Source organism: Rhinopithecus roxellana, chromosome 4, assembly GCF_007565055.1.
Source record: "Rhinopithecus roxellana isolate Shanxi Qingling chromosome 4, ASM756505v1, whole genome shotgun sequence".
In the NCBI taxonomy this organism is placed as follows: domain Eukaryota; kingdom Metazoa; phylum Chordata; class Mammalia; order Primates; family Cercopithecidae; genus Rhinopithecus; species Rhinopithecus roxellana.
This window is the reverse complement of record NC_044552.1, coordinates 166,154,731-166,177,290: the sequence shown is the minus strand read 5'-3', so window position 1 is coordinate 166,177,290 and position 22,560 is coordinate 166,154,731. Positions and strand designations below refer to the sequence as shown.

Here is a 22,560-nt window from a genome sequence, read left to right as displayed (position 1 = left end):
ATAGCCCCTTTCTTTGCTAGAGCCCAGAGTACTTTTTCACATAAATATACAGCATTGTGTGGGCTACACAGAAGGATTAGGCTCTTTATAGAAACAACCTTAAAGCTAGGTGAATATTGACTTTTGTGCTTGTTCTAGTAAAATTATTTTGTTATTAATAGCTCATTCGTAAAATACAAATGGCGTGGAGGGAGAGATTAGAGAATTACATTTCTCACCTCAGATATTCCTAAAAAACAACTGTGCTTTGTTTTCTTAGCTCATGCTCGCCTGATGTTTCGTGATACTGTGACTTTGGAAGATGCTATTACGGTGGTGTCAGTCATGGAGTCCTCAATGCAGGTAAGGATATTTTGTGTACCTAATTTTTATCCTAATTACAAACTTTCGTTTTTTAAAAAAAAGGACACTTCATTAACATATCAAAAGTTATTAAAATGATCATATTCTAGACCTAGTGATTCCTGGAAATAGATCCAAAGGTAACCATTTAAACGAAGAGGAAACAGTGTCCTGGAGACGTCTGCTGCATGGGTGGTGTTGCTTTTGCCCATTGATGTAAAGTAGTGGGCCTCGATCCTTTTTTTTCCTCAACACACCCAAGGGATGTTCATAGCCCACCAGTGACAGTATAGCTTCCTAGAGCGATGATTGCCACCAAGAACTGGGGGAGTGAACTATAGAAAGTTGAAAAAGTCCCCCAGGTGATTTTCATACCCAACATAGGGGTGTAAAGGGCGGTCTTCGCCCCCGGGGATTGCTGGTCCCTAGAGTGTACTTACTGCTCTGCAGGCTGGCCTGGTGACTCTCCTGGTATTTTCTCATCCCTTCAGGGAGGTGCGCTGCTAGGAGGTGTGAATGCCCTCCACACTTCCTTTCCTGAAAACCCTGGAGAGCAGTATCAGAGACAGTGTGAACTTATTCTGGAAAAGCTAGAGCTGCAGAGCCTCTTGAGTGAAGAGCTTAGAAGACTTGAAAGGTGAGGAATGAAAACCCAGAAAGGTGTATAATGGAAAATCCTTGTTTGGCATTTAGTGAAACAAAGGAAGTGTGCATTAAGTGGAAAAATCTGTCTATCAGGTGTTGGGTCAGTAAGTTCTTAGGACGGGCAGATACTATCTGTAGGGGACTGTTTCAGTTATCTACTGCTGTATAATCAACTGCTCCAAAACTCAGTGACCGCAAACACCACCCCCACCAGCGTTTTAGTGTTCACTTTTCTGGGTATCTGACATTCAGGCAGGCTTGATGGGGATAGCTTGTCTTTGCTCCACATTGTGTTGGCTGAGATAACAACTCAGCAATGACAGAAACAACATTTCAAAACTTACCTTTCTAATGACTCATTAAAATGTGAATAATAGACAAGGAGGACACACGGGAAGAAACGCGTCACACGCCTTCGTGTGAATGTGGACTCGACCAAAAAAATTTTGCCCAAACTTTATACTCCCGAAATATGTGGACTTCCAAAAACCTAGGCTTTGAGTGTGAGCCTGAGAAACAGGAGTGAGGAATGGCAAGTTTATCCATTTTTTGGTGTCTTCATGATCAGTGTGAATGGCTTAATAATTGACCTGCAGCTCTTACTGGTGTTGGTCTCAAAGCCGGGGTCTGGTGAATGAAGTACATGAGAAAGTGAAACAGCTGCCAAGAATTTGGGGACCACATTGAGATTGTTGACTACATTAAAACAAAACAAAACAAAACAAAACAAAAAAACCTTGAGAATTTTTCCTTCTCACAGCAGCCTTCTCTTTCTACTTTTTGAAACTTCAGCACAGCCTTCCTGGGGAAGTGTGGGGATGGGCATTATCCTGCTAATAGCCAGGTGCCAGACTGCAGTAAACTTGCACTTTGTATAAAATTCACCCCTCTTTCTTTTGGTCTCCTGGCTCATTTTATGATCCAGAGCATGGTGCCTAGACCAAAGTTATTCCTTTGGGTTGTTTATGGTTTGATGTAGCTGATTCTTTTCAAGCCACTCCTGGGCTTGGCTTTGGTTTTGGAGAGGCTGCTCATTTTGATGGATCTAAGCTACCAGAAACTGACGTGTGCTGCATTCAGAAAAGGAGAAAAAGTGAGGCTCAGAATCGTTGTTATGTGTTAGAAAGATGGCAATTAGACTTCCCAAATTTAAAATGACCTTCCTGGAGGAAAGAAAGGAAAGAAGAAAGAGTATTTGACAATCTAAAAGATAGGATTCTGCCTTAAAATGTTATTTTCTACTGGTATTTATTTATAATGTAGAGGCATGTTCTGATGTTGATCCTCCTGAACGCAACAAAACCAGGTACTGTGCAAACGAAAGTGAATTACCTCCAAGACACAATCTAATGCCAATCTTATCAAGTGAGAAAAAACCCAACCAGCATATGGGTTTTTACTGTTTTGGAAAGAGTTATCTGTTCCTTAAGGAGATAATTATAATGAAACCATTTATAGTTTTATCATGCTTTACTTCCAGAAAATGCTTTATACTTTATACTGGTGACAGTCTGACTCGGCCATTCTATCCACCTCAAAACAGAATGCAGGTGGGGCACGGTGGCTCAGACCTGTAATCCCAGCACTTTTGAAGGCCAAGGTGGGCAGATCACTTGAGTTCAGGAGTTCAAGACCAGCCTGGCCAACATGGTGAAACGCTGTCTCTACTAAAAATACAAAAATTAGCTGGGCATGTTGGCGGGCGCCTCTGATTCCAGCTACTCAGGAAGCTGAGGCAGGAGAATTGCTTGAACCTGGGAGGCGGAGGATGCAGCGAGCTGAGATTGAGTGAAACTCCATCTCAAAAAAAAAAGAGAGAGAGAGAGACTGAAATAATAGGGCTAACTTAGTCTACCCTAACTTATTCTCATCTTTTAGGAGATTTTTATAGAATTTTAACAATTATCAGTATCCCTGCCCTCAATTTGATGCTGAAAAGTATGCTAGGTAGTAGTAATTTTGAAAGCTATTTGCTTTTTTGTTTGGTTGTAACTCAAATTAGTAAAAACGAACATGGGTTTGCTTACTGATATTTGCAAACCTACTATGAATGAATGTAACCCAATATGTTTATAATAATTGTGGGGGCCTTTTTCTGATTATGAAGGTAATGCGTGTTTTTTATAAGTGGCAGTGAAATTAGCAAACAAAAAAATCACATGTAATCTTATTTCCCAGAGATATGTACAATTAACATGTTAATGTATTTAAATATATTTAAATATAAGGTATTTCCTTATATTTTCTATGATTATACATGAATTTTAGAATAACTTACTCATCTGCTTTCTGGTATAATATCTTTCCAAAGTGAGCACATAGAAGAGGGATCATATTGTACTTTATAAGAAAAAAGCAGGCCGGGCGCGGTGGCTCAAGCCTGTAATCCCAGCACTTTGGGAGGCCGAGACGGGCGGATCACAAGGTCAGGAGATCGAGACCATCCTGGCTAACACGGTGAAACCCCGTCTCTAGTAAAAATACAAAAACTAGCCGGGCGAGGTGGCGGGCGCCTGTAGTCCCAGCTACTCGGGAGGCTGAGGCAGGAGAATGGCGTAAACCCGGGAGGCGGAGCTTGCAGTGAGCTGAGATCTGGCCACTGCACTCCAGCCCGGGCGACAGAGCGAGACTCCGCCTCAAAAAAAAAAAAAAAAAAAGAAAAAAGCATTTCTAGGTTGTCAGGAAGGGCTTCTAAAGGACCTACTTGTAGGGAACTACAGTCCTTATTAGGAAGTCATCCTCCCTCATGACCAAATGGAAATTTGAAATGAAAATATGAGATCTGGCAAGATGGCCGAATAAGGACAGCTGCATTCTGCAGCTCCCAGCGAGATCAGTGCAGAAGGTGGGTGATTTCTGCATTTCCAGCTGAGGTACCCAGTTCATCGCATTGGGACTACTGGTTAGGCAGGGGGTGCAGCCCACAGAGGGTGAGCAGAAACAGGGTGGGGCGTCACCTCACTCTGGACATACAAGGAGCCAGGAGACTTCCCTCCCCCAGCCAAGGGAAGCAGTGAGGTACTATGCTACCCAGCCTGGATACTATGCTTTTCCCATGGTTTTTGCAATCCACAGATCGGGAGATTCCCTCACAAGCCTATACCACCAGGGCTCCGGGTTTCAAGCACAAAACTGGGCAGCAGTTTGGGCAGACACTGAGCTAGCTTCAGGAGTTTTTTTCGTACCCTAGTGGCACCTGGAACCCCAGCAAGACAGAAGCATTCACTCCCCTAGAAAGGAGGCTGATGCCAGGGAGCCGAGTGGGCTCACTCAGGGTGTCCCACTCCCATGGAGCCCAGCAAGCTAAGAACCACTGGCTTGAAATTCTCATTGCCAGCACAGCATTCTGAAGTTGACCTGGGATGATCGAGCTTGTAGGGGGAGGAGTGTCCCCCATTACTGAGGCTTGAGTAGGCGGTTTTCCTCTGACAGTGCCAAGGGGGCCAGGAGGTTTGGACTGGGTGTAATCTACCACAGCGCGGCAAAGTGGCTGTGGCCAGATTGCTTCTCTAGATTCCTCTTCACTGGGCAGGGCGTCTCTGAAAGAAAGGAGCCCCAGTCAGGGGCTTACAGATAAAACTCCCATCTCCTTGGGACAGAGCACCTGGGGAACGGGGCAACTGTGGGTGCTGCTTCAGCAGACTTAAACTTACCTGCCTGCCAGCTCTGAAGAGAGCAGCTGATCCTAACTAGAAGGATTCTCCCAGCACACTCTGCTAAGGGACAGACTGCCTTCTCAAGTTGGTCCCTGACCCCCATACCTCCTGACTGGGAAAGACCTCCCAACAGGGGTCAACAGACACCTCATATAGGAGAGCGCTGGCTGGCATCAGGCTGGTGCCCCTCTGGGACGAAACTTCCAGAGGAAGGAGCAGGCAGCAATCTTTGCTGTTCTGCATCCTGCACTGGTGATACCCAGGCAAACAGGATTTGGAGTGGACTTCTAGCAAACTGTAGCAGACCTGCTGAAGAGGGACCTGTTAGAAGAAAAACTAACAAACAGAAAGCAAAAACATCAACATCAACAAAAAGGACCCCCACACAAAAACCCCATCCAAAGGTCATCAGCTCAAAGATCAAAGGTAGATAAATCCACAAAGATGAGGAAAAACCTGTGCAAAAATGCTGAAAATTCCAAAAACCAGAATGCCTCTTCTCCAAATGATTGCAACTCCTCTTCAGCAAGGGCACAAAACTGGACAGAGAATGAGATTGACAAATTGACAGAAGTAAGCTTCAGAAGGTGGGTAATAAACAAACTCCTGCAAGCTGAAGGAGCATGTTCTAACCCAATGCAAGGATGCTAAGAACCTTGATAAAAAATTACAGGAACTGCTAACTAGAATAACCAGTTCAGAGAGAAGCATAAATGACCCGATGAAGCTGAAAAACACAGCACAAGAACTTCATGAAGCATACACATGTATCAGTACTCGAATCAATCAAGCAGGAGAAAAGATATCAGAGATTGGAGATCAACTTACAATACAGCATGAAGACAAGATTAGGAAAAGAAAACACAATAAGGCATGAAGACAAGATTAGGAAAAGAAAAAAGAATGAAAAGGAACAAATAAAGCCTCCAAGAAATATGGGACTGTGTGAAAAGATCATACCTACGATTGATGGGTATACATGAAAGTGATGGGGAGAATGGAACCAAGTTGGAAAACACATTTCAGGATATTTTCCAGTAGAACTTCCCCAACTTAGCAAGACAAGCCAACATTCAAATTCAGGAAATACAGAGAACACCACTAAGATACTCTTCAAGAAGGGCAACTCCAAGACATATACTCATCTGATTCACCAAGGTTGAAATGAAGGAAAAAATGTTAAGGGCAGCCAGAGAGAAAGGTCAGGTTACCTACAAAGGGAAGCCCATCAGACTAACAGCAGATCTCTCTGCAGAAGCCCTATAAGCCAGAAGAGAGTGGGGGCCAATATTCAACATTCTTAAAAGAATTTTCAACCCAGAATTGCACATCCAGCCAAATTAAGCTTCATAAGTGAAGGAGAAATAAAATCCTTTACAGACAAGCAAATGCTGAAATATTTTGTAACCACCAGGCCTGTTTTACAAGAGCTCCTGAAGGAAGCACTAAAAATGGAAAGGAAAAACCAATACTAGCCACTGCAAAAACATACCAAATTGTAAAGACCATCGATGCTATGAAGAAACTGCATCAACTAATGTGCAAATTGACCAGCTAGTGTCATGATAACAGGATCACATTCACACATAAAAATATTAACCTTAAACATGAATGGGCTAAATGCCTCAATTAAAAGACACAGAGTGGCAAATTGGATAAAGAGTTAAGACCCATCAGTGTGCTGTATTCAGGAGACCCATCTTACATGCAAAGACACACATTGGCTCAAAATAAAGGGATGGAGAAATATTTACCAAGCAAATGGAAAGCAACAAAAAGCAGGGGTTGCAATCCTAGTCTCTGATAAAACAGACTTTAAACCAACAAAGATCAAAAAAGACAAAGAAGGACACTGCATAATGACAAAGGGATCAATGCAACAAGAAGAGCTAACCATCCTAAATATATATGCACCCAATACAGAAGCACCCTGATTCATAAAACAAGTTCTTAGAGACCTACAAAGAAACTTAGACTCCCACACAATCATAGTGGGAGACTTTAACACCCCACTGTCAATATTATACAGATCAATGAGGCAGAAAATTAACAAGGATATTCAGGACTTGAACTCAGCTCTGGACCAAGTGGACCTAATAGACATCTACAGAACTCTCCACCCCGAATCAACAGAATGTACATTCTTCTCAGCACCACATAGGACTTATTCTAAAATCAACCACATAATTGGAAGTAAAACACTCCTCAGGAAATGCAAAAGAACAGAAATCATCACAAACACTCTCTCAGACCACAGTGCAATCAAATTAGAACTCAGGATTAAGAAACTTACTCAAAACTGCACAACTACATGGAAACTGAACAGCCTGCTCCTGAATGACTGCTGGGTAAATAACGAAATTAAGGCAGAAATAAATAAGTTATTTGAAACCAATGAAAACAAAGACACAACTTGCCAGAATCTCTGGGACACAGCTAAAGCAGTCTTCAGAGGGAAATGTATAGCACTAAAATGCCTGCAGGAGAAAGCGGGAAAGATCTAAAATCGACACCCTAACATCACAATTGAAAGAACTAGAGAAGCAAGGGCAAACAAATTCAAAAGCTGGCAGAAGACAAGAAATAACTAAGATCAGAGCAGAACTGAAGGAGATGGAGACACGAAAAACCTTTTAAAAAATCAATGAATCCAGGAGCTGGTGTTTTGAAAAGATTCACAAAATATATAGACTGCTAGCCAGACTAACAAAGAAGAAGAGAGAGAAGAATCAAATAGACACAATAAAAAATGATAAAGAGGGTATCAGCACTGATCCCACAGAAATACAAACTACTATCAGAGAATGCTATAAACAACTCTATGCAAATAAGCTAGAAAATCTAGAAGAAATGGATAAATTTCTGGACACATACACCCTCCCAAGACTAAACCAGGAAGAAGTTGAATCCCTGAATAGACCAATAACAAGTTCTGAAAGTGAGGCAGTAATTAATAGTCTACCAACCAAAAAAAGCCCAGTACCAGATGGATTCACAGCCAGATTCTACCAGAGGTACAAAGAGGAGCTGGTACCATTCCTTCTGAAACTATTATAAACAATAGAAAAAGAGGGACTCCCTGCTAACTCATTTTATGAGGCCAGCATCATCCTGATTCCAAAACCTGGCAGAGACACAATAAAAAAAGAAGTTTTCAGGCCAATATCCCCGATGAACATTGATGTGAAAATCCTCAATAAAATACTGGCAAACTGAATCCAGAAGCAAAAAGCTTATCCACCATGTTCAAGTCGACTTCATCCCTGGGATGCAAGACTGGTTCAACATACACAAATCAATAAACATAATCCATCACATAAACAGAACCAATGACAAAAACCACATGATTATCTCAATAGATGCAGAAAAGGTCTTCAATAAAATTCAACACCCCTTCATGCTAAAAACTCTCAATAAACTAGGTATTGATGGAAAGTATCTCAAAATAATAAGAGCTATTTATGACAAACCCACAGCCAATATCATACTGAATGGGCAAAAGCTGGAAGCATTCCCCTTGAAAACTGGCTCAAGACAAGGATGCCCTCTCTTACCACTCCTATTCAACATAGTATTGGAAGTTCTGGCCAGAGCAATCAGGCAAGAGAAATAAATAAAGGGTATTCATATAGGAAGAAGATAAATTGTCTCTGTTTGCAGATGACATGATTGTATATTTAGAAAACCCCATCATCTCACCCAAAAACTCCTTAAGCTGATAAACAAATTCAGCAAAGTTTCAGGATACAAAATCAATGTGCACCAATCACAGGTATTTCTATACACCAAAAATAGACAAACAGAGAGCCAAATCGTCAGTGAGCTCCCATTCACAATTGCTGCGAAGAAAATAAAATACTTAGCAATACAACTTACATGGGACATGAAGACCTCTTCAAGGAGAACTACAAACCACTGCTCAAGGAAATAAGAGAGGACAGAAACAAATGGAAAAACATTCCATGCCCATGCTCATGGATAGGGAGGATCAATATTATGAAAATGGCTATACTGCTTAAAGTGATTTATAGATGCAGTGCTATTCCCATCAAGCTACCATTGACTTTCTTCACAGAACTAGGGAAAACTACTTTAAATTTCATACGGAACCTAAAGCCCGTATAGCATGACAATCCTAAGCAAAAAGAACAAAGCTGGAGGCATCATGCTACCTGACTTCAAACTATACTACAGGCTGCAGTAACCAAAACAGCATGGTACTGATACCAAAAGAGATATATAGACCAGTGAAACAGAACAGAGGCCTCAGAAATAACATCACACATCTACAACCATCTGATCTTCGACAAACCTCACAAAAACAAGCAACGGGGAAAGGATTCCCTATTTAATAAACGGTGCTGGGAAAACTGGTTAGCCATATGCAGAAAACAGAAACTGGACTCCATCCTTACACCTTATACAAAAATTAAGATGGATTAAGATTTAAATTTTAAACCTGAAACCATAAAAACCCTAGAAGAAAACCTAGGCAATACCATTCAGGACATAGGCATGGGCAAAAACTTGATGACTAAAACACCAAAAGCAATTGCAACAAAAGCTAAAATTGACAAATGGGATCTAATTAAACTAAAGAGCTTCTACTCAGCCAAATAAACTACCATCAGAGTGAACAGGCAGCTTACAGAATGGGAGAAAACTTTTACAATTTGTCCATCTGACAAAGAGCTAATATCCAGAATTTAAACAAATTTACAAGAAAAAAAACCCATCAAAAACTGCGTGAAGGATATGAACAGACACTTCTCAAAAGAAGACATTCACATAGCCAATAAAGATATGAGAAAAAGCTCATCATCACTGGTCATTAGAGAAATGCAAATCAAAACCACAATGAGATACCATCTCATGCCAGTTAGAATGGTGATCATTAAAAAGTCAGGAAACAACAGATGGTGGCTAGGCTGTAGAGAAATAGGAATGCTTCTACATTGTTGGTGGGAGTGTAAATTAGTTCAACCTTTGTGGAAGACAGTGTGGCGATTGCTCAAGGATCCAGAACTAGAAATACCATTTGACCCAGCCATCCCATTACTGGGTATATACCCAAAGGATTATAAGTCATTCTACTATAAAGACACATGCACATGTATGTTTATTGCAGCTCTATTTACAATAGTAAAGACTTGGAACCACCCCAAGTGCCCATCAATGATAGACTGGATAAAGAAAATGTGGCACATATACACCATGCCATACTATGCAGCCATAAAAAAGAATGAGTTCATGTCCTTTGCAGGGACATGGATGAAGCTGGAAACCATCATTCTCAGCAAACTAACACAGGAACAGAAAACCAAACACCTCATGTTCTCACTTATAAGTGGGAGTTGAACAATGAGAACACATGGACACAGGGAGGGGAACATCACACACTGGGGCCTGTTGGGGGATGGGGTGCAAGGGGAGGGAGAGCATTAGGATAAATACCTAATGCATGTGGGGCTTAAAACTTAAATGATGGGTTCAGCAAACCACCATGGCACATGTACACCTATGTAACAAACCTGCACATTCTGCACATGTATCCCAGAACTTAAAGTAAAATAAAAACAAAAGGAAAGTTGTCCTTCTGGCAATATTTCAGTTTCTAATATGCCCAAGATATTATGATTATCACCGAACATATCCTTCATTCATAGAAGGTAAATAGGTTTTAATTCTGTATCAAATTGAGAAAAGAGTAACTGCCCAGTACATATGTTTAAACATGCCTGGGCTTTGCAGGAAAGATTGTCACAGTTGCCTGGGGTGGTCTGCCATGAATATGAGTGTGGGAGGGGGCAGTGGGAACACCAGTACAGAAGTATCATAGACTCTTGACTCCTGAGGAAGGTGACGGCTCAGATGCACTCAGTACCTCAACTAGGTAAAGAGATGTGAGACATAATAATCCTCAGTCTTTCATTTTGGTTCCTTGATCTGCAAACTGACTACCAAGCAAGTTAACCAACAACCTACTTGGTCAGCAATCAGCTACTGTGCAGGTAGCAACAGGTGTGTCTTGTATTTGAACATTTAACGTGAGAGATAAAGCTGAGAATTTTACACTGATCTTCAAACAATCTTCAATGAATGAATTGGACTTTTGGAGAGATCACAAAATGTAGGCAAACCTCCCGTTTCATTTTCTTTATTTTACTACAATTTTAGGTTAAATTAGTGTTTATCTGAGTATGTAAATTGTATATTGATTTAAAAAAGGATTATTTCATTCTGCTGCTCTAGGAGGTTGTATTTGATATTAACTTGGAATTATGTGGAACTTAAATCTTTAAGATGGTATCTCAGAGACTGAAGAAATGAATAGTTTAGCACAAATTCTCTCCCCTTCAAGACATGTTTTATTTGTTTGTCTCTGCTACAGGTTACAGAATCAGAATGTGCACCAATCCCAACCACCGATATTGGAGGTGGAGACTACTCCAGGATCCTTGAGAAATGGTCCAGGGGAAGAATCAAACTTCAGAACTTCATCACAGCAGGAAATGAACTGTAGCACGCATATCTCCTCTCCTGGAGGCAGCCCCGAGGGAAGCCCAGTTCTACATCCCCCAGCGTATCTGAAGCCTAATAGATCAACAAGTAGGAAACATTCAGCTGAGCACAAAAATAGCAGAGATGACAGTTTAGATTGGTTTGATTTCATGGCAACTCATCAGAGTGAACCTAAAAACACTGTTCTTGTGTCTCCTCATCTCAAAACATCTGGAGAAAATATGGCTTCAAAGATCTCTAACAGCACATCTCAGGGTAAAGAGAAGAGTGAGCCAGGCCAAAGGAGCATGGTGGATGTTGAGTTGCTTCCATCACCAGGAGAGACAGGTGCTCCATGGAGGCCAGAAAATGTGGAGGGTAACAAGAAAAAAAGGCTAGCACTAGATTCTGAAGCAGTCTGTGCTGATAAACCAGACTCAGTACTGACTCATCATGTCCCTAGGAACCTGCAGAAGCTGTGCAAGGAGAGGGCCAGGAAGTTGTGCAGAAATAGTACCAGGGTGCCTGCACAGTGCACAGTCCCTTCCCATCCTCAGTCCACTCCTGTACATAGGCCAGACAGAATGCTGGACTCACCCAAAAGAAAGAGACTGAAATCCCTTGCGCAAGTGGAAGAGCCTGCAATTGAAAATGTTAAGCCTCCAGGTTCCCCCGTGGCCAAACTGGCAAAATTTACTTTCAAACAGAAGTCAAAACTGATCCACTCCTTTGAAGATCACGGCCATGTGTCACCTGTTGCAACTAAAATAGCAGTTCATAGTCCTAAAATTTCCCAGCATAGAACAAGAGACACAGCCTTGCCAGTGAGGCATCCAGATAAGTTGACGTCTACCCCAGGATACCGTATCTCTGATCAGCTGCAGGGTGAGACAAAGGAGTTGTCACAGCAGCCACCAGAGAAACACGGACGAAGAAAGGTGATGTGTGCCCCTGAGAAGAGGATTATGCAGCCTGAATTAGAGCCTGGGAACGAGACTGGGTGTGCTCATCTTACTTGTGAGAGAGAACAAAAAGGAAGAGGTTTCAGGCAGTAATAAAAGCGGCAAGGTTCATGCCTGCACATTAGCCAAATTGGCAAACTTCTGCTTTACTCCCCCATTGGAATCCAAATCCAAATCCCCTCCTCCTGAAAGGAAGAACCGAGGTGATAGAGGCCCAAGCTCCCCTCCTACAACCACAGCTCCCATGGGTGTCAGTAAAAGGAAATCTTTTCAGCTCCGTAGGTCCACCGAGAAACTGATTGTTTCCAAAGAATCCCTCTTCACTTTACCAGAACTAGGTGATGAAGCATTCGATTGTGACTGGGATGAAGAGATGAGAAAAAAGTCATAATTGGGAAAAGCTTTCTGGTCAAATCTCACCTTCTCCAAATCCACAGAGCACCTTCAGGATATCAGTATGGTATTTATAAATGTACAGAGCGATTGGCCATGTTGAGGATCACTCTGAATACCAGCTTCCCCATAAGGCTTTCTAATTTCAGGTTAATCTTCATGACTTAAAAAGTTGTATAATCAGTTGAGGCCAGTGTGATACCAGCAGCTGAGCTGAATTAATTATGTTGTGCTTGATTTTACAAATGGAGTACTTGTATTCCTGAAGCTGTTTCTGTTTTTTGTTTGTTGTTTTGTTTTTAAGGGGGAGAGGGTCTTCCCTTGATTAATTTTTTCTTTCATTCACTCAGGAACAAATACCAAGAAGATATCACTCATAAATCTAACAAGGCAGATGAACGCTTTTTTTACTTTTTTTTTTTTTTTTTTTTTTTTGTATTTTCACCTGGGATGGGCTGAGTACAGTGAATATAATAATCAGTTGGATGATTTGGCAAAATCAGACTATTTTTCTAGTATTATTTTTGTGTTGATTTGTGTGGATCAGGTTAAATGTGACTAATGCTTTTCTGTCTTTGAGAGGCATCCTTACAATTCCATGATGATCTTAAAAGATCTAGGGGCTGGTCAAACAGTGCCTTTCTGAAGTGCTGACCTTCTGAGTTGTCCTTTCTTTCTTGAACTGACATTTTGTGCTTCAGATTCTTTTTACTCTTGGGGACCTACCTTCAGCCAAGTAAAATACTGTGATTAGAAGAGAGAGTATGGGCCAGGCACAGTGACTCACTCCTGTAGGCCCAGCTACTCGGGAGGCTGAGGCAGGAGGATTGCTTAAGCCCAGGAGTTCAGGGTTACAGTGAGCTGTGGTCACGCCACTGTATTCCAGCCTGGGTGACAGAGCTGAGATCCTGTCTCTAAAAATAAAATAAATGAAGAAGAGAGAGTATGTGGTAGTCTCAATCAAACATCATGTCTCATCTACCCAGCTGGTTAATATGGAAATGTGATTCCTACTAAGTTGTGATTCACTTGTCTTTAAAACCAAGGAAATTATGTACTGTTTTTGGTAAGAACAGATAACCTCAAGCTTTGTCTTTCTATGTGCTTTTAAAATCACTTATTCCTTTGGATTCTAATAAGGGTTATTAGGATTCTATAATTATGGACTTTCTCTTCTGAAGTGTGAATTTGTAACCTGATTGTTTAATTGTCAAAGGGACTTTTGGACATAGAATACTCAAAACTATATGTATTTTGTTTAATTTTCACTTCATTAAATTCATGCAAAGAAAACAAATTTAGAAAATCCAGTTTTTCTTAAGCATTTAAACATTCTAAAATTCACTAATAAAATTTTCTGAAAAATGTTAAACTGTAAGTACAAGTTTAGTGTGACTGAGTCTTGAAATGATTGGCCATAATGAGTATCATTCTCTGAAGTTTGAAACACCTTAAACAGCTGATAAAAGACATGCATAAACAACGATTATAAAATGTATTATTTCTGCACCTGTTTAATAACTTCCCAGTATACTATGATTCTTATTATATTCCTAATCTTTCAGCTGTATTGCTTTCCTGGGTTTCAGTGTTCTTACTAGAACTAAAGGAAAAGGAATGGAAATGGGTTTTTGACCAGTTGAATCTTGATCTGGGCGTGGTCTGATTATTTAGATAAGGGTGACTCAAACCTAAGCCACAGTGTGGAGCTGACTTTTTTTAATAGTAAATTTTTAAGTCCGTTTCTTAGTAATTTGTATCTGAAACTTGGTATCTTTTGCAGTATTTATGTATTAGGTTTTGCATGGCTGACAGTACCTAACGTATTGGCATGTCATTAGGGTATTTTGATCTGTTATGTCATTTAAAATATTTGTATTATTTATTGGGAATTTTGGTTTTAGAGGTTTCAATTTTAGTGATGAGAGATTTAATTTTCATAGTCACCTTGTCTCTTCAGGACACCGAGTAATTCATATTTGAAATTACATGTTGAATTGTCTGTCTTCCTTGGTCATTGCATGTGACTGCCGATGCCACCTTGTACCTGGTTATAATTTGTGCCCACCATGCATCCTATTATTTTGTGCTAATCAATTAATCCATTTTCCATTTTAGTACCGTTTGTCAAGATTTGGCCAAATCACCAGTTCCATATGTTTATTCTTTGGTACTTACCCAGATAGAAATAACTACATACCTAAATATTTTAAATAGACATAATTATTGGAAGAAATAAAATACCCAGTACATATTGAATATCCCTTATCTGAAATGCTTAGGTCTGGAAATGTTTTGGATTTTGGATTTTTTTGGATTTTGGAATATTTGCACTATACTTAGTGGTTGAGCATTCCAAATCTGAAAACCCAAAATCCAGAATGCCCCAGTGAGCACGTCCTTTGAGCATCATGTCAGTACTCACAAAGTTTTGGATTTGGGATTTTTCAATTAGGGATATGCAACCTGTATAAACATTCTTCTTACTAAAATGTTAAACTTCTATCACGGATTGTTATGTGTTATAACTGCCTCACTGTGCTTATATTTAATGCTCAGTCTCACAGCTTGGTCACAGTCCCTTTATGTTGACCTGAATGTCCTTTTAGCATTCTGATGCTTCTATAAAAGCATCCATGCTATCTGAAAACAACAGGATGTTCCATACCCATTTTGATTTCTTCATGCTCCATGTTATGGAATCAGCCATCCTCAGGGTACTCTGTTTCCTTCGAAGGTCAGTAGTGTTAGAGACCAAACTCTAGGCCTCAGGTCTCCTGTGCAGGAGAGTCACAATGGGCAAAAATTCTTCCACTGCTGTTGGGTCAAGTTTAGTAGGTTCAGAGATGGAAAATGTTCTGATGTCCTGAGGTCACGTTTTATCCTGCTGTGTCCTACTTTTCTTGTAGATGTGATTTCATGATGACTAAAACTTTCTCTTCTATGGTCTTTAATGTATGTATCAAGGAAGCACATGGGTTGTCTTGGGGGAATATGAACAGTCTGACAGATCACACTTCTGTTCAATAAGGAGAGGTGTAAAAAATAACCTTTGGCCGGGTGTGGTGGCTCACACCTGTAATCCCTGCACTTTGGGAGGCTGACGTGGGTGGATCACTTGAGGTCAGGAGTTCGAGACCATTCTGGCCAACGTGGTGAAACCCCGTCTCTACTAAAAATACAAAAATTAGTTGGGCGTGGTGGCGGGTGCCTGTAATCCCAGCTACTCGGGAGACTGAGGCAGGAGAATCACTTGAACCTGGGAGGCAGAAGTTGCAGTGAGCCAAGATCACGCCACTGCACTCCAGCCTGGGTGACAGAGTAAGACCCTGTCTCAAAAACAAACAAAAACTCTTTAATTCTGAATCAAGTTGCCAAAATATTTTGATTTCAGTCCCAATGTACTTCTTGAAAACATTTTAATAATGTAAAATTACCTAAACACAATAAAAACTATAATTTTGTGAGAAGACTAAACCAGAATTTAAATTCTATTGTAACTATATGAGATAATGGAATTTCTGATACTGTAAAAGATTAATTTTCAGTGCATATGTAGTATTCTAAAATTTATAATAGAAATTTTATTGTAATTTTTGGTGTCTTATAGAAATATGAGCAAAACAAACATATTATTCTGGTATCTTTAACTCTGTGGCTTAATGCAAATTTTAAACTTTTTTTGAAGGTGTACCAAAACATTAAACATTTATTCTTGGTTGACAAATTTTAATTCTAACGAACCTACACATTCTCTAGGCATGCTTGATTTCTGTTCCTTCTCCATGTGCTTAACTTTCTGCTTAATCAATGGAATGCTAGAGAAAATCCTAGGTTAACTGCAGAGAGGTAGCCTTTAGCCAGTTCACAATATTTAGGAGTTCAGAAACTATCCAACCTTGAATTCTAGGTCACTAGAGACTTCCTGGGACCAGGTGAACCTTCCAGGTGCAACTTATCAAACAACTAGGTTCCAAACCTATTAACATCACAGTGTAGGAAGCTAAGCCAGTGCATCTTCCTCAGTGTTCAAAATCATCCTCTGAGCTTGCTTTCCTTATTAACGTTCAAGAAAGATAAAAGCCCCCTGGCTCACATTAGTACCCACTCCAGTTGGGGTGTTCCTGTCAGTGTTCTGTCTTGCATGTGACATGGTCTATATGCAGGTATAAGGGGAGCCATTACCCACACACATCCTCTTCACTGTCACTCAGAGGACATGTACAGGAAGTGGTGGCAACTGCCTCTTATGACACACTCTCAGTAGTTCTTGTATCTGTTCCACTGCCACACCTCTTCCTTAAAGGCTTGAAAATGCATCTAAAGGTAATATTTGTAATAAAAGTGAACTTGACAAATATTAAACTAAATTTAACAAAATTGTGTCTGTGAATACTCTGGTGCAAGATACAGTTTAAGGGAGGAAATGAGATATACACACTGGGCCAGGACTTACCAAGAAATATTGAGTAATTTCTATATATTGTGAATGCAAATTATTTTTAGGCCACTCTTCTTTATGTTTAGTTGGAATCGTAATGCCTTGGTGGAGGTGAACTGACAGAAAGCAAGCATGTGTATCAGATGTGTTTTTATGTGGGAACAAACTTGGTTTAACTTAACAGTTTTCATGATAAGCCAAACTAATGCTGGAATATTGCTTACTATTTTGAGATTGAACTTTTTCAGTGCTCAATAATACATAGACTGCTAGGTGGGCGGATTACTTGATGTCAGGCGTTTGAGACTAGCCTGGTCAATATGGTGAAACCCCGCCTCTACTAAAAATACAAGAATTAGTGGGGTGTGGTGGCATGCTGCTGTAGACCCAGCTACTTGGGAGGCTGAGGCAGGAAAGTCGCTTGAATCCGGGAGGTGGAGGTTGCAGTGAGCTGAGATTGTGTCACTGCTCTCCCTCCTGGGCGACAGAGTGAGACTCCATCTCAAATTAAAAAAAAAAAAAAAAAAAAAAATGCATAGACTGGGTAATAGAACAAAACTAAGCACCAGGCGAATTGGGTTCTAAAACTAGCCAACAGTGTGGCTTTGCCATCTTCAGTGGTCTTGTCCATAAAGGCTGAGGATCAGGCCTATCTATTATATATTGCCGAGAAAAGGAAACCCTCAGAAGCTAGCTGAAATAAAGGCAAGTTTGCTGTAGGGATACAGCAGGGAGTCTCATTAAGGATGGGAAACAAAGTCTCACCAGGCCACATGGGCCCAGAACTGGAAGGTCAGGACTGAAACTGTTCCCTCAGCCTCTCCTGGGTCCTCAAGGTCCCGTGTTGTTGCCTCTCTCAATGAGTGTGTTCCAGTTTCCTGTTCCTCCCAGCAGCCCCACGCTCTGTGCTCACTCAAGGCTTATCTGCTCCAGCTACCCTCTGGCTTTTGAACTACTTTGGGGCCTGGCTCCAGCTGTGACTTTCTCTGACCTTGCCAGATGATGCCCACCTTCGTCTTTCTGTTTCAAGCTTTTTAGTTCAGATTCTTGGTGGGTTCATCTTGGCTCGAAAGGGAGTAGAGGGTAGGGAGGGACGGTCTCAGAGGGTGGAGTGGGAGACAGTGATTGGCCAGTCTGCCACATCTCTATCTCCCTGGAGTTTTTGGTTGTAGGTTCTATAATTATACCACTTCTATTGATTCTATTGTAATGACTGAATTAAGAGAGCTTTAAGGCACTTGGGTCATCTTTCCCAAGGAGCTATGTAAATTCCTGACCTGACAGCAGCTAGGTGCCTTACAGTGATCGCAAGCCCCTTTTGGCTATACGAGAAGTGCAGCTTAGGCCACAGGCCACAGAGGGAGCTATTTATTGTGTCACTAGTTATCAAACTTCCATTTTCCTATCTATAAATTGCTCACCATAACTACAGCATAGCTGTTAAAAATACTTAAGTGAAAGTCAAAGTAGATGGGAGTATGTGAAGAGTATTACTCTGAAATATGTTTAGGAATATTCTCTGTGGTTAAGAGAGACATATATTATTTTCCAGATTTTCAACTTTACAATTGCCAATAAAACAGGGACTAGATCCAGTATGAGGAGAGGAAAATACAAAAGTGTCTTAGGCCTGCTTTAATCCTATTTAAAACTGTAGAGAAATGATAGTCAAGAATAATTTTAAACTGAGGAGTAATGCAATTTTGACCTCTAGTCTTACTTTGTCACTGTGGGAAATTAAGTTGCTTTTTCAGTAGGAGAATTAAAGCTATTTTGAGGGATCTTGCTGCCTTTGAGGGGACTCTGTGAATGGGGAAGTGACGCTGTTGCCTGGGGCACAGTACATCCCTGGAGAGACTCCCTTGTTGATAGACTTTGCCCCTAAGAACTAGTGAAAGTGGAAAGAAAATTGTACAACATGATCCATCCTGAACAAAAAGGTCCCTGCCAGACACTGTCCAGTTGTTTATCTTCCCACTAATCTTTACTTCTTCATAAAGGTTACAAAAGCAATGAAATTTTTATTTTAAGTACTTATTTGCCCCCAATGAAATTTTAGTTACAACATAACAGTAATATCAATCATCATAAGATTAGTACTTAAGGTTTTCAAGACATATTTAATATATGACAACATTAATATTCACACAACCAGTACTATTTATAGTTCAGGTGATACCCTATTTTACAAATGAGAGAAAAGCTCCAACATTTAAATTATTTTTCTAAAAATGTCTTTCTACTTGAACGAAGATGAGGTTCTGGAACACATGCTTCTTAACTCCTTCCCTCACTTATTGTTCCACTGAAAATAATATATATTCATAAAGGGTAAAAGTTATCTATTTTGGTTGTTTGCTATGTGCTAGTTATTTGCCTAGCATTTTTCAAGTATTGTTTAATCCTCACAACAGTCTATGGCATAGGTAATATTATCCTCATTTTACAGATTAGGTAATTGCATCTTAGAGACACTCAATAACTTGACCAAAGTTACATTACTAGCCAATGATGTGATGCCTATGTTAATTCATAAAGTGAGAGGAAAGTATTACCTACAAGAAACTCTTCACTTTGCCTGGCGCTTCATCTGCCTCCCACCGCCACACATTCACCTCTGCTATAGTCTGCACCGTGTGTCCTGCCTTCTCCCCATTACAAGACATCAGTTATCCATGCTGTAGCCTAAGAAAGCCTTCCACCTGCCTACCAGATCCCGTCCCCTTTGCTCCTCATTCCTCCGAGACATGGGTCCAGCAATTCTCTCTGCACTCCTGCTTTATCAGTGTACCCCTCCCACCAGCAGACAAACATCTTGGTATCTGTCCCATCTTAAACACACCTCTCTAGACCCTACTTCCCTCTTTTAGCAAAACTTTAGAGGAGTTGGCTCTTCCCCCTTGTCTCCAATTCTTCTGTCCTGAACCCACTCCAGTGGGTTTTTGCCATTACCACTGCATGGAAACTCCTATCAGGGTCATCACTGACCTTCAGTGCTCGATTTGCAGTCCTTATCTTACTTAATTCTCCACAGTTGATTACTTTCCCCTCCCCGAAATCCTGTGTCACTTGGTTTACAGGACATTATATGCCTGTGATTTTCCTTACTAATCTCTTGTAGCCTCCCCAGCTTTTCCACTCCTTACCCAGTTTTCTCCATGTCTCTCGGATCTTGAATGTTTGAGTGACCCAGGGCCCTTGCTATTCTCTTTCAATCTTCAGGCCCTCAGCACCCACCTTACCTGATGGTTTATTTCCTGAACTCCAGACTCCTATATCTAACTCCTATTCAGTATTTCTACTTAAGTGTCTAAAGACCATCTCAGCCTCAGCCTATTCCAGATTATACTGCTGCTGTCATTCTCCTGAACTTGCTCCTTTCCCAGGCTGATCCATCGTGGTAAGTTAAATGGAGACTTGATCTTTCCAGTTGCTTAGGCCAAAAACTTGTCATCTTTGACAATTTACTTTCTGTTATACCTCACATTCAATTTGTTAAAAAATTCCATGGCATCTCTATTAAAAATATATCCAGGAGCCGATCACTTCTTCTTCCACAGTTACTGTATCACACCTGTTCAAGTCACCATTATTTCTTGCTCTGCCACTCCACCTCCCTACAGGCCATTCCCAGCACGGTAGTCAGTGATCCTGTTCATAGGTAAAGTCAGGTCATGTTGCTTATCTCAAACCCTCTATCAGCCCATCTCACTCTGGGTAAAAGCCAAAGTCTTTATAATGATCTCTAAGGCCCTACTTGTCTGGCCACCTACTACCTCTGACATTGCACACCAACCTCCTTGCTGGCGCTGTAATATTCCAGACGTGATCCAGCCTCAGGGCCATTTTGCTTGCCGTTTCATCTGTGTAGACTCTGTTCCCCTGAGTTATCAGGGAATCACACCCTCACATTCATCAAGACTTTGTGAAAATGGTGGGGCGTGGTGGCTCATACCTGTAATCCCAGCACTTTGGGAGGCTGAGACAGGTGGATTACCTAAGGTCAGAAGTTCAAGACCAGCCCAACATGGTGAAACCCCATCTCTCCCAAAAATACAAAAATTAGCCAGGCGTGGTGGTGCACACTTGTAATCCCTCCTACCCAGGAGGCTGAGGCAGGAGAATCGCTTGAACCTGGGAGGCAGAGGTTGCAGTGAGCCAAGATCGAGCTCCAGCCTGGGCAACAGAGTGAGACTCTTTAAAAAAAAAATTAAAAAAAAAATTAAAAAAGACTTTATGAAAATGTCATCTCTCAGTGATGCGTAACCTATTGAAAATTGCAAAACATTCCTCCTCTTATCCAATTTATCATAGCATTTTCACCATCTCATATAAAAGTTATTATTTTATTGTCCTAGGTACTAACCAAGGGTGAGGGAAATGGAGAATGGATAATAGAGGAAAGAGATGACATCAGTTGCGCCTTCCAGATCAGCTGCCGTGGTGGAGGCTGTGGCTCATGCCTCATCCGGCACAGTACCTGCAGTTGGCACTGCTAGTTGGTGGAGCTTGGGGTACTCTACTAACGTCTTCCAAAATCTATCTGATTTGTGTAGGGGTCAGACTAATGAATTACATTTGCTGGGGACTACCACTCTGCTTCCTTTAGGTTTTTAAGGGTGGCACTAACTTCTGCTGTTTGCCTCAGGAAGTTTTTAATTTGCAGTCTTGCCCAGAGGAATGTGTGGAGGCAGCTTGAGAGTTCTTTCCCACTGTGATAGCTTTTGCCACAGGCCAAAGAGCCAATCTGAGCATGGGAGTGTTCTGCCAACTCCACCTATTGTCCATTTCAGTTATACTTTCAAGGACCGGGGACATAACCACTGGCCTTTCCTCCAGTCAGTGGGCTCTGAGTCCAAAAACTGGTTCAGGTATGGAAATTGGTTAAAAAACTGTAACTTTTTTTTTTTTTTTTTTTTTTTAATCGAGATGGAGTCTCACTCTGTCACCCAGGCTGGAGTGCAGTGGCATGATATTGGCTCACTGCAATCTCTACCTCCCAGATTCAAGTGATTCTCATGCCTCAGCCTCCAGAGTAGCTGGGATTACAGGCCTGCACCACTGCGCCCAGCTAATTTTTTTGTTGTGGTTGTTAGGAACGGGGTTTCACCATGTTGGCCAGGCTGGAAGAATTGTGACTTTTCAGTGGCAGAGCTGCCCTCAGCCGCCTCCTTTCTTGGGACAGTATTGATTAGGGGCCTTGTTAAAAAACAGAGATTGTTGGCCCTACCCCTGGAGTTTCTAATCCAGTAGCTCTGGACTGGGGCCTGAGAACTGATGTTTCTCTCAATTTCTCAGGTGGTACTGAAGATGCTGGCAGGGAACTGCATTTCGAGACCACTGGTACAGATTCTGCAATACCCTTGTTGACTTCCCTTCTGTCTTGCCTCTAGGGATTCTAGCCATTTCTATAGATCTCTGCAAGTCCATTGCCCTACCTGCCACTCTGACCTTGTGGCTTATTGAAACATTTGCTTCTACCTTGCACCTGACACTTAAGCATTGTCACCTGGTCTCTGTTTTATTGTGGGACCGTCTCTCTCCATATTGACCAATCATTAGCCGTGGGCTGCCCCGGGGAAGGGGATATGGCTTTGGGCTGGGACTCTCGGCAGCTGAA

General features: G+C 41.2%; 1 protein-coding gene across 1 annotated transcript in view; it reads left to right on the top strand.

Moving 5' to 3' along the window:
* Window positions 1-13,875, top strand: part of MCM9 (minichromosome maintenance 9 homologous recombination repair factor) — a 126,263-nt gene extending 112,388 nt beyond the window's left edge. The window contains 4 exon segments of the mRNA XM_010353248.2: window positions 260-342; window positions 834-979; window positions 11,035-12,172; window positions 12,174-13,875. Coding sequence (XP_010351550.2) covers window positions 260-342; window positions 834-979; window positions 11,035-12,172; window positions 12,174-12,497 — 1,691 coding nt within the window. The 3' untranslated portion in view covers window positions 12,498-13,875.
* Window positions 13,876-22,560: the final 8,685 nt, after the last annotated feature.